General features: G+C 39.1%; 1 protein-coding gene across 3 annotated transcripts; it reads right to left on the bottom strand.

Annotated features, from left to right (window-relative positions):
- Positions 1 to 2,922: 2,922 nt before the first annotated feature.
- Positions 2,923 to 5,771, bottom strand: LOC136201095 (uncharacterized). 3 transcript variants are annotated; one of them, XR_010673684.1, is made up of 9 exons: positions 5,366 to 5,771; positions 4,764 to 4,849; positions 4,609 to 4,687; positions 4,415 to 4,506; positions 4,199 to 4,298; positions 4,072 to 4,114; positions 3,827 to 3,896; positions 3,557 to 3,638; positions 2,923 to 3,258 (listed from the first exon to the last, which is right to left on the bottom strand). XR_010673684.1 is itself a non-coding variant. In XM_065991671.1 (8 exons), exons 4-8 carry the CDS (start codon positions 4,430 to 4,432, stop codon positions 3,178 to 3,180), a joined length of 345 nt encoding a protein of 114 aa, XP_065847743.1. In that variant the 5' UTR covers positions 4,433 to 4,506; positions 4,609 to 4,687; positions 4,764 to 4,849; positions 5,366 to 5,771; the 3' UTR covers positions 2,923 to 3,177. The 3 variants fall into 3 exon arrangements, 1 of the variants encoding a protein (XP_065847743.1); XR_010673685.1 differs by having other exon boundaries at positions 3,827 to 3,890; XM_065991671.1 differs by lacking the exon at positions 4,072 to 4,114 and having other exon boundaries at positions 3,827 to 3,890.
- Between the last annotated feature and the right edge of the window lie 8,557 nt (positions 5,772 to 14,328).

The raw sequence follows: 14,328 nt of genomic DNA, 5'->3' as shown, positions 1-14,328 counted from the left end.
CACATGACTTGATAAGTTCCAGTTTTTTGGAACCTTACAACGTCCCACTTCCATTATATACTCAAACACAGTTTTCAACCAATCTCCACAACAACCATAATCATTGATGCTAGCATCCACCAACTGTTGTGAAGATAGCCGTAATTGTCCAGGAACACCCAGAATTGCCCTGATTTCTCACTGGTTAAAAGCTTGGAGAAAAAAACACTCTGAATTAGATTCATATAAACACTCTGAAATTATTATTTCTTAGTAATATTAAAAAGGAAAACAAAAGTTAACGTGTTATTTATCTTTTTTTTTTTCTATCTTATCAAATTATTGTTCTTGTGTTTGATCCAATTGTAATCATAAATTTCCATTATTAGAAATGGATCATAAAATGAATGAGCAGACATAAAAATGAAATTCTATACTAACTAAAGTGCATTTTTTAGATATAAAGGACTCACAGAAACATCAATTAGATCAGTATAAAGTTTAGACTAACATTACTTGCAACCTCTTATCATCTTCGTCTTGAGCGATGCTTTTCGCTGGCGACATTCTGCAATCTCTGCTAAAATATCTCTTTTTAATATTCCGATTGCACTCACATCTTGGAAGAATATTTTTTAGAGTTTCTTCACCATGATTTCTCCTGCCCAAAATTAGCAAAGTTAAAACCATTGTTTTTTCCTCTTTTTTTTTTTTCTTTTCTCAATCAAAATTTGCTACTATTTTATGTACAATGATGAATTATAGCAACAGGAATCTGAAAGCTTTTTTATATTCTATTAATGGTGATTGCAGCACAACTTATTGTGCTTCACCATTCTAAATGACTTCAAAGATGAAGTCTCTAGATATAATTACTCAACTTTTGATTTAACTAAACATGGTAAAGTTCAGATACTAATTTAATTTAGTCATTAAAACAAAAAGGTTTTGAAAATTGTGTTGCATCTCAAAATCTTATGGAACAAAACCTTAAGCAAAAGAAACCTCAAAGGAGACAATATTTGCAAGATGCAATTGGAATAAAAGAAAAAAGGAAATATGAAAAAAAGACATATGTTGCCTTCCAACAACAACAAGCTGCTTGTTGACAAATTAATCAAGTTTACACGTTTTTAATTTCGTCAATCGAACATGGACTCACCTTCTGTGCTATTTGAATGCTTCACAGTAATCTTCACACCATTGCAAGTGAATCAATTAAGGAACCCAAACTTCAAGAACAACCAAGTCAACATATATTGAAGTGGTAAACTGCAGTAGATCTGGGAATATTGGAATAACAAGATTTTATTAGATCCCGTAGATGGAAGAGGTAAACTGTAATAGATCACGGAAGAATCAATTTCTTCCAAAATGAAGATGAAAGTGAAAATTAGATTGAGGAGGCTGAGAAAGGTAAGATGCCTAGAGACTAGTAGAAAAAAAAAAGAGTGTAAGGGAAACTCTAGAGTAGATACCATTATAAAGTAGCATGGTTTTGTTTTTTTATGGAGGCATCTTTATAATGGCATTTTGTGAGGATTGTAATACGTGTATAAAACGGACAGGCTCCTCCCTCAAAAAAAATACTTCGTAGAAAAGCTCTTAATCAAAAATACAAATTGCTGTGTAAAGAAAGAAAATTAGAGGGAACTTCCTAAGTATGCCGTCGCTGACGAGAGGAACTTCCTCTTGCGAGGCCTGTTGAGGAAGAGAGGGAGAAGAAGAGAGATACAAAGCTAAGTCTTCAATGTAGGGTTTTGAATTATTTAGGGTTTTTTATTTATTTTAGGGGTTTTTATTAAATTTAATTGATAATATGATAGTTAGGGTCTACGATTGAATTGATAGGGGTTTTGGTTCTTAGGGTTCAATTGAATTGATTGAATTGAATTGATAATGTGATATTTTTAGGGTTCAATTGAATTTATGATATCTAGTTTAGGGATTTTAATGAAATTGATAATATGTTAAATTTTATAGGTTCTGATCAAATTGAATTGATAATGTGATATTTAACTATTTTGTTAAGAGGTTTTAATTTGAAATATGATATTTACGTGTTTTGATTAAATTGAATTGATAATATGTTAAATTTTAGGGGTTTTGATCGAATTGAATTTTGTAATGTTTTTTAGAATATGGCATCAAGAAAGGGTAAATTGCCACATGTTATCGTTTTGTAATTTTATTTTATTTTTTATAAATATGCTAAGTAGCATTTAATTTTTTTTCTTACATGGTCAAGCCCCTCCGAGGTTTAGGTCCTGGCTCCGGCACTGTTCAATTGTAATGTCAAATCTGGATTTGCACAAGAAAGAAAACATTGATAATGTTGAAATGTTCAAATGGTCTTCATCTTCTTCTTCCCGTTGGGAGGATCTAAATACAGAAATACTAGCACTCATACTCGCTGAATCTCGATAGAAGAAAGGGTAGGACTGGTTTCGTTCACTACAAGAAAACAGCTAGTTAGCTACCGCAATTTTGGTAGCTGATGCAGTAGCTAAAGCTGTTTACCGACTGAATTGAGTGGTTTACCGACCAAAGACATTCAGTCGGTAACTCATTAGTCGCTGGAGAAACGCCGACTATTTCTGACGATAGTCGCAGACTTTAGCGACTGTTCGATTTAGTCGCTGACTGGTCGCAATTTATACCGACTATATTTTGCGACTCAAATTAGTCGCTAATGGGTTAGGTCGACATATGGCTGATTGGTTTACCGACGAATTTCTGACAGAAAAGCTATCGGTAATTTGCTAAAAATATCTGATCGACAGACTAATTCCGTCGGTAATGTACTGGGCAGTTTATTATATATAATAATAATTGCAATTAGAATTAGGATTATGAAATACAATTATAAACATATTTAAACGTTCACAAATAAATTAACCACAATAAACAACATTGATGGAAAATTAAAAATATATTTAGAAATAATTAAAATATTTGAAACATAAATATATCAAAAATATGACACAATGTATCATAAAAAAGTTATATCTAATTGTTAGATTAACCTGAGTTAGAGCTATGCTCTAACCTCTGTACAATTGCCTAAAGATGATCAATACTTTTTTAAAGTTTGCTAATACATGGGACTATTTGTATCTCCAACTCTGTTGATCGCTCCAACTGTATACCTTCTATCAACTACTCTTGTCTTTCACTTGGTGTGGATGTGCTAATAAATTAGTTCCGTACCAGCTCATCATCTCCATGTACTATCTTCAGCTTCTTCTTTTGCTTAGAGTAACGATGATAGATTTTCCTCTGTCAAATTGGAGCAGAAAATTCAACAAAACAATCATAAGCTATAATGAATATATGTTTTATTAAAACATAACCTTCAAAGAGAAATAAACACCAGCTCACAACAGACACGGACGAAACACAGATAAATGTCAGTGCAACATTGATATCAAGTCAATGTACAAGCTTTCCAGTTATCAACGGATACCAAAAGCAAAAGGAGTATGGATCCTTAAAAGGGATTTCAGATTTCATTGATCTTTTATTTTCTTCTCCATATTTTAATAAAAAAGAACACTTCAAATAAAGGGAAAATTACCTTCTCTTCTGGAGCATCAAATGCCTTTTGCATTTGAGCAGCACAATGAAATCTGTCAACTCTGCCATTGAGGCTTGCTCTCCTGAACCACAGAATGTAGGTCAAAGGCTAAATTTAGTTGATATCTTAAACTTACTTAAAGTGACCAATTGGTACTCGAACTTGCTTAAAGTGACCAATTGGTACTCAAACTTAGAGTATATAGGTCAAGGAAAGTTAGAGCTGCAAATGTTCAAAAAGGAAAGTAAGAAACAAGTTAAAATACGTTACCCCATCTCTCTACAGCCATTGAACTCTCCTCCTCGCTGTAACCCATTTTTGTTAGCTGAACAACCTGAAACTGATTTATACTCCTTCAATCTAATTACTACAGCAAGACAATGTTGAACGCACACTAAAACTGATATTTCTAAAAACAGGCAATTGTAATAAAGAATGACAGCTACCTCATATTCCATTAAAACAGAAATTACAGGTAGAAGATAATTGTTTGGATTAAAAGCATATTATCTCACCATGTGAGTAGAGCCTCTAAAATTAAATCTGTATTCTCCTCTCCTAAACATTTAACACACCATGGTTAAAGATGAGAAATTAAACATGAAAGTTGGAGTTCAGATCACAGAAAGAAAGATTTAATACCATTGGCCCGAATTGCTTCAACAACCCTTTTTTCTGGAAATCCCATTCCAATAAAATAATCAATCACCTTGGATCCAGAACCACTTGCAGCTGAGCTTGCCTTCATTCAAATCAAATTGCTATCTTAGATACAAATAATGCCCTTTACATTTTTTCAGAAAAAAAAGCCCTTTATACATGTTTATTTCTTAAGACTGATGAAGTGATTCACATTACCTCTGTTACTTTTGGCATAGCTTGTGCAGAAGGAGGTCTCAAAAGTAGACCCAAAATTCAATAGAGTTATATTTTCATAATCAAGTTCATGGCTGCAAAAAATGGATCAATACTCACTCAAATGGAAATCTAATATGCCATAGAAGATTCTAAGGTTTTGTGAAAATTATGCCAACCATGAAGCATGAAATTACCATTAAAGCCAATCCCATAATCTTCATTTGGCACAACCTTTGCTGCAGCTGGATTGTAGAAAACTTTGAGCTTCCCACCCTATCAATGATTGATTTATGAGTGTATCATCAAACGAGCAACAATGGATCGAGTGAGTTCTTAACATTCAACTTACCGAAGATGGAAGGAAGACCATTCATGGTTTTCCAATATAAATGAGCCTTTCCCAGTTCAAACATCGCCCAGCTAGGCAATGCATACCTGAAAACAACTCCGTATCAGATTCTTAAGGAAAACCAGTCGACCTCTTTCAGTCAAAGGAAAACCAGTATCCTATGTAGAGAGAGACAACAGAGCAAAGACAAGCAACAAAGAATCAGCACATACAGGTACCTACATATTGATTTTGAAATAAGCAAGATTCTTAAGGGAGAACTACCTACCACTAAATACATCAGTAGCGTAGTCCACGCATCAAATCATGCCAAAGATGCAGCAAATAAATGAAAATAAACATACCAAATAAAGAATGAAGGCCCCGATTGTGTGGATGGTGAAAAACCGAGGCTAGAAGGAAGAAAATTATTACTAGCTAGATTGACGAGAAGAACCGATCTCAAGTGTAGTGCAGGTTTTCTAAGGGGAGGGAGGACGAGGGATTTTGAAACAGTTTGCCAACAAATAAATTAGGGATTTTGAAATTTTATTTCATTTTAGGTAAGGTTGAATATATAAATCAATATGCTCATAATTTTTTATATTAATAATACAAATCACCTGGCATTGCTGTTTGGTCCAATAAACATCAGTACATGACTCACAATCCCAAACAACCTTTGAGATTCAAGCGATTGGTAGCCTCAATCTGCCGCCATCGTAATCCTTTAGCCAAACCGACGATAAGCACTCTATCTTCCGCCCGTTGCCTTCCACACGAAAGCCCCGCCTGATCGTCAACCACCGCAAAGCGTGAAGCTTGTTGTCGGACCTTCCACGACCGCACGACAGCAACTCTTCTCTCCTAACTCCGGTGAATGACAGTAAAAATGAAGAGGGATTAGGTCGGAGAAGAAGGCAGCAGAGTGGGCTTAGGTCGGAGAGCAAAGAAGAGATGAAAAGGGGTTTAGGTCGAGGTGAGTGAGCAGAGAAGAGATAGAGGCGGCTTAGGTCGAGAACAGAGGGAATTAGGTTTTCCCTTCTTTAGGTCATTTTATATTTCTTTTTTCTTTTTTAGTTTTTTTTTCAATTTTTTATTATTAGTCAACAGAAACTATGGTGGTCAAACCAAGATACATGGCCCCCAATTTCACTCACAGTTGTTGCGACTAAGAAAAAGAAGTAGCGACCAAATCAGTAGCAACGTTAGCGACCGATTTTTGTCTGGTCGCTAATTTCGGTCGCTAACAAGCTGATTTCTTGTAGTGGTTGCTCTACAAAAATTGGTTAGCATGTATTTTGGGACCTTATTGCTGGTCAGAAATCAACATCCAGAATTGGTGCCGGAAACGGGAACGTTCTGTTGAGGATGTTGACTCGGTGGCACATAAGCTTATGAACCGCAATAGAGGTTCATTTCGGTTGCTCTCTGCCTTGAAGCTTGGAAATCGAGGCTTCATTTCCGCTGCTAACTGGTAATTGATTATAAATGTTTTCCTATTTTTTGTGCTATTTCAATGTTTAATGATGGTTTCTTTGATTCAACATATCATTGTAGAGAGTATAGTTATCAGTATTGAGATATGTCTTAAAATCCATTTGAATTTAACTTTTCTTAAGTTTCATATTTGAACATAGACATTGGATTTACATACATGAATCTATCTATATGTTTTCTGTATCCATAGGGGGGAAAACCTAAAAGTGCTGGAAATTCCAATGAGTGAAGTGACAGATAAAATGGTGGAAAGACATGCGATTCACTAGTGAATTTAAGTGTTTTAGACATTAGTTATTGTTTGAATATCACAAGCAAGGGGATTGGAGAATTTGGGAAAAACTGTAAACGCCTAACTGAGCTAAGAAGAAACTTCAGATTTGTCTAGCTTAATGAAATTGATAATAGTGAGGCTATGATGATAGCAAGTACAATGTCGGGTCTAAAGAAACTTGATATGTGTTTTGGGACTTTTGAAGAAGTTGGTCTTCAAGCCATACTTACTAATTGCAAGGCTCTTTCACATCTCAACATTCAAGGGTCTTGGAATGTGAATCTGGAAGGTGACATATTGGATAAGTGTTTGAAGCTTGAGTTTTTCAGTGAAAAAATATTTTTTAAGCAGTAGCAGTATAGATATGGAGAGAGTTTGTGGGCTCGTTGAACTGAAAATGCATTTGAGAGACATCTTCTAGATTGAGCTCTTCAAATCTTGTATTCTGATGATGAATGAAATATAAAAGATGGTTGTACCTTTGATGAATATTTTCCATAGGTGAAATGTATATTTGAAACTCTCATGAATTTATTTTTTATTGATTAAATTATTTATCTACCAAATGGATACATTGAGCCTTTGATCAGTTATTTTTAAACATATATGTGTTGTGCGGAATTAATGAAAGATAAAATAATGAACAATCGAAAAACACCTATTTACGTGGTTCACCAACGTTGTGTTGGCTAGTCCACGGGCAGAAGGAGAATAGTATTATTAGGAGGCGAAAATCAGATTACAATGATTAGGTTACATGATGGGATATTTATAATACCCAATCTATCCGGTCATTGTTGTTGGTATAAAGCTTTAAATAGGTTTTTCGGACACGGATCTTTTGATTTTTTCTTCTCTAACCTAGGTGTCGCCGCCCTGCGGTTAACCTAATTATGTCGGCCGCCGTTTGGCTGCCATGGCCGCTCCTCCACAATCTAACACCTCCCTCGGGGACGAGTACGTGGGGATAGGAGTTCTCTTCAATCCAAAATACCGGTTCAATACAGAGTTGCCCCCCCCCCCCCCCAATCCAAAACCTGTTCTTCGATCTTATGCCGGCGTACTTCAGAAGAGGCCGGAGATTGCTCCATCTTCGGCGGCGACTATCTCCCAGGTGGGAGGTTTTAAAACCATCAGGATTAATAAAGTTGCGTATGATCACAGAATCGAATTGTGTGCGAATTCACTGATCGGTCGTCTTGTTCTGAATAGGGGGGACGTGCCGTGGAAGGTTGCCGAATTGAAGGAAACCCTAACCAAAATCTGGGGACTAAAGGAGCCTTGGAGGATGATCTCCATAGGTAAAGGCTACTTCCATGTGAATCTGGAGCCGAAGAACGCTAAAGCGCAGATTCTTTCCAATGGAATTGTCAACACAAAGCCGGGGACCTTCCGTCTAGAGCCGTGGGTTCCGGACTTCGATCCTCTGACAGAAAAGACTACAAACGCTCAGGTATGGGTCCGTCTCTACTCATTTCCTTGGGAGTACTGGGATACTCAGATTTTGGCTGATATTGCTAAAGGTATTGGGGGGCTGTTGCGTGTTGACGCTGCAACTCTAGGCAGGGACTTTGGGCACTATGCGAGATTGCTCTTAGATGTGGATCTAGCTACTGAACTGCCAGTTAAACTTGGTATTGAGCGAGAGGGTAAGCAGTTATGGATAGAGGTCGTCTATGAACGGTTACATAGCTTCTGTCGGGTTTGCTCCTGCATTGGTCACATGGCTTGTGATTGTCGACATAACAGGAAGCCTATGACAGAAAAAACCAACGCAACTGCAGCTATTGCTGATAAAAAGAAACTGAACTCCAAATTGGTAAGCCGCCATCAGACAAAAGACATCGAGATTCCTGTGAAGGAAATCACGACCCGTATCATAACAAATTTACAGCAACAACCGCCCATTGTAACATCTGTGGCGGAGAAGACGCCGCCTGCGAGTGGGGTAATGGAGGCCAGCCCGCAGGCGGGGGGCACTGAATGGCTCTATGATTCATCTCCCGAAAGGCCTGGATCACCTGGTAATGACAATATTTACTCCCCACCCTCCTGTAAGTCATGGGCTGATCAAGTGGATGAGGAGGAAGAAGAGACACAATGGGAAACTGTTGCAAAAAAAGAAAACTAGAAGCAATAGCAAATAGCCTCAGAATAGCAAGGAGCATCAGAAGTCTCTTTCAAGACCCAAACGGGTCAATCAAATCCCACTCCATTTTAAATGAACTTACTGTTGTTGAACTGCAGGGGTATCCTAAACTTGGATACGCAAAGGTACCTTACTAATTTATGTCTTTTACATAAATCGGATATATTATGTCTTGCTGAACCAATTGTTGATTTCAATTCTATACCATCTTCATACTGGATAAGACTGGGTTATACTATGCTGGGTAATAATGTGAAGGATCTGCCTTCATTGTGGGTGCTATGTGCAAATAGGATTGTCGATTCTGTTTCAGTTTCTTTGTGTCATGAACAGTTTGTGTTGCTACAAGCTCAGGCTATGGGTATTACTCAACATGTGTGTTTTGTGTATGGAAGCATCTAGGCAAACCGGAGGCTCTCTCTTTATCAATGCATTCTTGATCAAAAAGAGCACTACCCTGGCAACTGGGTCAATTTAGGTGACTTCAATGCTATCCTAGGGTCACATGAGAAAACCGGGCGTACGCCGGCTAGTAGGCCATGCCGGGAGTTCTGCTCCTTTATTGATGATAGCAATTTGGTGGACGGACAGCCTACTGGTCAATTTTATACTTAGTGTAATGGTAGAACTGGCAACGCCAGAGTTGAAAGCCGTCTGGACAGAGTTCTTCTTTTCGTCTGATTTCCTGGATAATTGTGGCCGGTACGATATTACTATTCTTGTCCGACACCACTCAGATCATTGTCTGCTGCTATTCCGTAGCATGGAAGCTCAGCCACGGTTTGCACGATTCCGGTTCTAAGAAATGTGGGTGACACATTCTAGCCTCCGCACTGTTATACATCAGTTTTGGTCTGCTACGCATCCGCGGCTTCCCCCGATGCAGCTCCTCAGCTACAAACTGAAAATGCTTCGACCTATCCTCCGAAAATGGAATAGAGAGGTCTTTGGCTCGTTAAACGTTAATATTGAATGGGCTTCTACTCTTCTAGGAAACATTCAAGCTCAGATCTCGGGGCAGGGCTTCACTGTGGAGCTTCAGCGGCAATAACTAGAGGCGCACGTGCATCTTGAGGAGGAGTTGCGCAGAAAGGAAATCTATTATCGAGAGAAAAGTCGTATAAAATGGCTAAATGATGGTGATCGTAACATGACATTCTTTCACCGCATTGCTTCTACGAGGAAAGCTTCCTCTGGCATCACGGCTTTGCAAATTGATGGTGAACTGGTTACCAACTCCAAAGCTATCACAGGTCACATCACAGATTTTTATGCGAAATTATTCGCCAATGAGGCCGCGGATCCTCGTGATTTTACCCCAGTTTATGAGGTCATCCCTAGAATGGTCATTGATGCCGATAGTTCTCTACTAACAGATTGTCCGACTATGTCTGAAGTCTGAGCAGCGGTATTTGGCATGGATAAGAACAGCGCACCGGGCCCAGATGGTTTCACAGGCTGCTTCTTCCAGAATTATTGGGATATTGTTAGGTCGGATACTTTCAACATGGTCAGCGTTTTTTTAACACAGGGGTGATGCTACATGGACTTAATTCTAGTATTATGGCACTAATTCCAAAGTCAAGAGATGCAATTACTATCGATCAGTTCAGACCAATTGCAATGAGCAATTTCGGCTACAAAATTGTTGCTAAGATCCTAGCAGCCCGTCTATCCAAAGTTGCAGCTCAGATTGTCTCAACAAATCAGTTTGGGTTCATCCCGGGTCGGAATATACATCAATGCATTGCAATTACTTCAGAAGGAACAAATATGTTAAAAAAGCGCTGTTTTGGCGGAAACATGGCAATGAAGATTGATATTCGTAAGGCATTTGACACTCTCAACTGGGATTTCCTTTTGACGGTCCTAAATGCATTTGGGTTTTCACAAAAATTTCAATCCTGGATTCTTAATTTGCTCTCCTCAGTGCGGATTTCGGTTCAGACTGGCACATTAAATAACTCATACTTCAGCTGCTCCAGAGGGGTTCGCCAGGGGATCCCTTGTCGCCCATTCTTTTTGGAATTGCTGAGGATTTCCTCAGCCGTTGGCTTTTGAGACTGACAGGTACTGGTCGGCTAAGACCCATGGCTTACACAAGAGATTCTGCTTTTCCGACGCACCTCCTTTATGCAGACGATGTTTTGCTGTTCGGCGTTGCGCTATGGACAAACATGGCGACGATCCGGAATGCCTTTGCATTGTATAGCTCTATTTCGGGGCAGCAGATTAACTGGCAAAAATCTGAGGTTTATTTTGGATCTTCAGTTACAAGTCACATATGTTCAGTTCTTGCTGGGGATGTCTGAATTGGTATCGGGAAACTTCCATTTACATATCTAGGAATCCCTTTGTTCTGGGGGAGCCCGAAGGCGAATGCTCTGCGCGGTCTAATGGACAAAATTCTCTCGGGATTCACAAAATGGAAGTGTACGAGCCTATCAATGGGGGGGCGGGTGGCTTTAGTGAACTCTGTTATTACAGGCTCTTTCATCCACTCTTTTATCGTTTATAAATGGCCAAGGGCATTGCTGTCCCATATGCAGAGGTCCATGAGAAATTTCATTTGGACCGGCTCCACAGACAGTCGGAAACTGATAACGGTACCATGGCACGACTGTTGTCGCTCGTTTAAGGAAGGGGGATTGGGGATAAAAAAATTTGGAAGCCCTAAATACAGCGCTCTTAGGGAAAACCGTGTGGGGGATCCTGCAAGATGACTCTCTTTGCTATAATTTGCTACGTTCCAGATTTTTGGACACATGCGGAAGGCCAAAAAGATGTCTCACCAACTCTACAGTATGGGGGTCGACAAAACGGGTTTTTGCAACCTTGGTAAAACACTGTTTTTGGTGGATTGGCCAAAGGTCTTCCTTGAATTTCTAGTTTGGTCAATGGATTATGCCTTCTGTAATAGAAGAGATGCAATCTATGGGTGAGACTCTTAGTGATGCTGCGAATCCGGCTGACACTGTGGAGAGGTTCCTGGATGAGGATGATTGGAACCTTCCTGAGCTGCCTGAGAACATTCAGCAGCGTATTAGACAAACCGTGCGGGGACATGACATGACAGATCAATGTGTCTGGATGCCTGCGGTTGACGGTATTTTCTCTGTCAAGAAGTTCTACAACTGGCAGCTTCCTCAAGTTGGGGAAACAGCTTGGTGTAAGTTTGTTTGGAAGGCCTCAACCCTACCGTCGCATTCATTCGCCTACTGGAGAGGTATTCTTGGCTTCCTTCCTATGCACGACAATCTTCAGAAACATGGCTTTCACTTAGGTTCACAATGCTACCTTTGTCTTGCTGAGGCGGAAACATCTAGTCATTTATTCATACAATGCCCTTTTGCTGCTGATCTCTGGGACGGAGTCTGTCAATTCTTTGGTCGATCAGTAGTTCGAACCTCTACGCTAAAGGAGCTTGTAACATCTGCAGCAGAACAGTCTTTCAGCTTGCAAATTAGACCCCTGTGGACAGCGGCTGTTGTCGACACCGTCTAGGTGATCTGGTCAATCCGGAACGATGCCATTTTTAATGAGGTCAGGCCGTGTTTTCAGACTGCTCTTAGAAGAATTTGGAAGGCAATCAAAGGAGCCGCAACGTTTGGTATCGGTCATGTTTCGAATTCAACGGTTGAATGTCGGATTCTGAAGGATCTTGGGGTTTCTAGTCGACCTGCTCGCGCACCCCGCATCATTCCGGTCTGCTGGCAGCCTCCGCCCTTGAATTGGTGGAAAGTTAACATGGATGCGTCTGTTATTGGTTCTCCCAGAGCCGCTGGGTGCGGAGGGATCTTCCGGAACTCAAGCGGGGAATTTGTTGGTGCATTCTCTTTCCTTGTTGCCTCATCTTACTCTTTTCTGTCTGAACTGAAAGCTGCAATTTTCGCGATCACAACAGCGTTTGACAAAGGCTGGAGGAACCTTTGGCTCGAAAGCGACTCAACATACGTTGTGCTCTTGCTTCGCACCCGCTCCTTATCGGTTCCGTGGACTATTCGCCAGGATTGGATTCATTGCCTACGATGCCTCAACTCTATGACCTTTGCCGTTTCCCATATCTATAGAGAGGGGAATCAAGTAGCGGGCACCTTAGCAAATTATGGTAGAATAGCTCAAAGTTTAGAATGGTGGGATTCCGTACCCGCCTTTTGTTTTCAATCTTTTTTGTGTAATTCTTGGGGTCGATCTGTATATCGATTCACCTGAGTCTGGATGAACTGTTTCTAATTGTTTTCTTTTTTATTTTAATAATATTGGTGCTGAGTCGGGTTGCTAGGGGGTGCCGACCTAGTCGGGATGTCTGATGCTTCACTTCTCTGATGCCAGCCTTACTCAAAAAATAATACCCAATCTATCCCAATCCCACTAGGAACCCATGATCCCAATCCAACTAGGAATCCAAAACCTAATACTACTCCGAATAGGAAACAAGATATACTGATTCAAGGCATTACGACATCAAGTTTTTAATAATTTGTTCAGAATTGCTCTCTCAAACAAAAACTACCTCTTTCCTTTCTTCTCTTTTTTTGCTTACTATTTTGTCTCAAACTCTTCAAGTCTTGCTCTTTGTTGTGGATCTACTTTGAGCTTCTGGTCGGGTTAGGTTTACTGTATTGTTTATTATTATATTTTCGTTAAATCTCTTTATCTGTTTGAATTGTATCTACTCTTTATTATTCTGCTGTTTATACTTTTTTGGATTTAGCAAGGGCGGAAACCATTTATTTTATACTTGGATCAATATATATGCGTGATTGCAACAAAAGAAAAGACTCAGAGTCCAATGTTCGGAAGGGCCTAAATGATAAAGATTCGATTGCAGTTCTTTTTCTTTGCGGATTAGGGTTTCAATGAAGTATATGTACGTTATTGTTTTTCTGTATGTTTTATACCTTTTATGGATTTTATTTCTTTTTGTAGTCGTTTTTGTCCCATTGTGGACTTTGTAAGGTTTTTTAAGTTTTCCGTTTGTGGTTGTACTTGTTCTTTTCGTATCTAATGAAAATGTAGACATTTTCATAAAAAAAAAAATTGATAGATCATAGACTAAGAGGGAGTTTGTCTCGTGGTTTTAAAACTGTTGTTTGCTGTTTTAGGCTTAAAATGAGATATTTTAGTGTTTCGTTAAAAATAAAACATTGCAGCTGATCAACTTGATGAGGTAATTGTATTTATTTTAGAAGACCACAATTGCCCTTTACGCACAAAAGGAAAGAAATATCTGGGATGAGGTAATTCTTTATTGAAATTTGCTCAGGGTAATAATGAATCAAGGTGGGTAAGTGAATTTTGGGCATCTCAAACTTCAATCAACTTGTAGCTACATCCTCAGCTCCCTGAAGTTATCCAAAAACTGCAACTAGCCCCTAGATACCAAAATGTTGCAACTAACCCTATCAACTTGCTTGTTTGAAACAAATATCACATCAAATGGCACATGGCAGCGTGTGATTGGTAGTGTGCGTTAGTTGCAACTTTTTCAAGTTCCAATTAATCCTGTAATGCCATATGGTATGTGACGGGCTATTTGTCTTAAATAAGCGAGTTGCGGGTTAGTTGAAACATTTTGAAGTTCAGAAGTAAGTTGCGTTTTTTGGACAACTTATGTGGGCTGGAGATGCATTATGCCTATTAGGTTTTACAAACAAATTTTC

Source organism: Euphorbia lathyris, chromosome 7 (genome assembly GCF_963576675.1).
Source record: "Euphorbia lathyris chromosome 7, ddEupLath1.1, whole genome shotgun sequence".
Lineage (NCBI taxonomy): Eukaryota > Viridiplantae > Streptophyta > Magnoliopsida > Malpighiales > Euphorbiaceae > Euphorbia > Euphorbia lathyris.
Note: the sequence above shows the minus strand (reverse complement) of the source record. Positions and strands in the feature narration are given on the sequence as shown.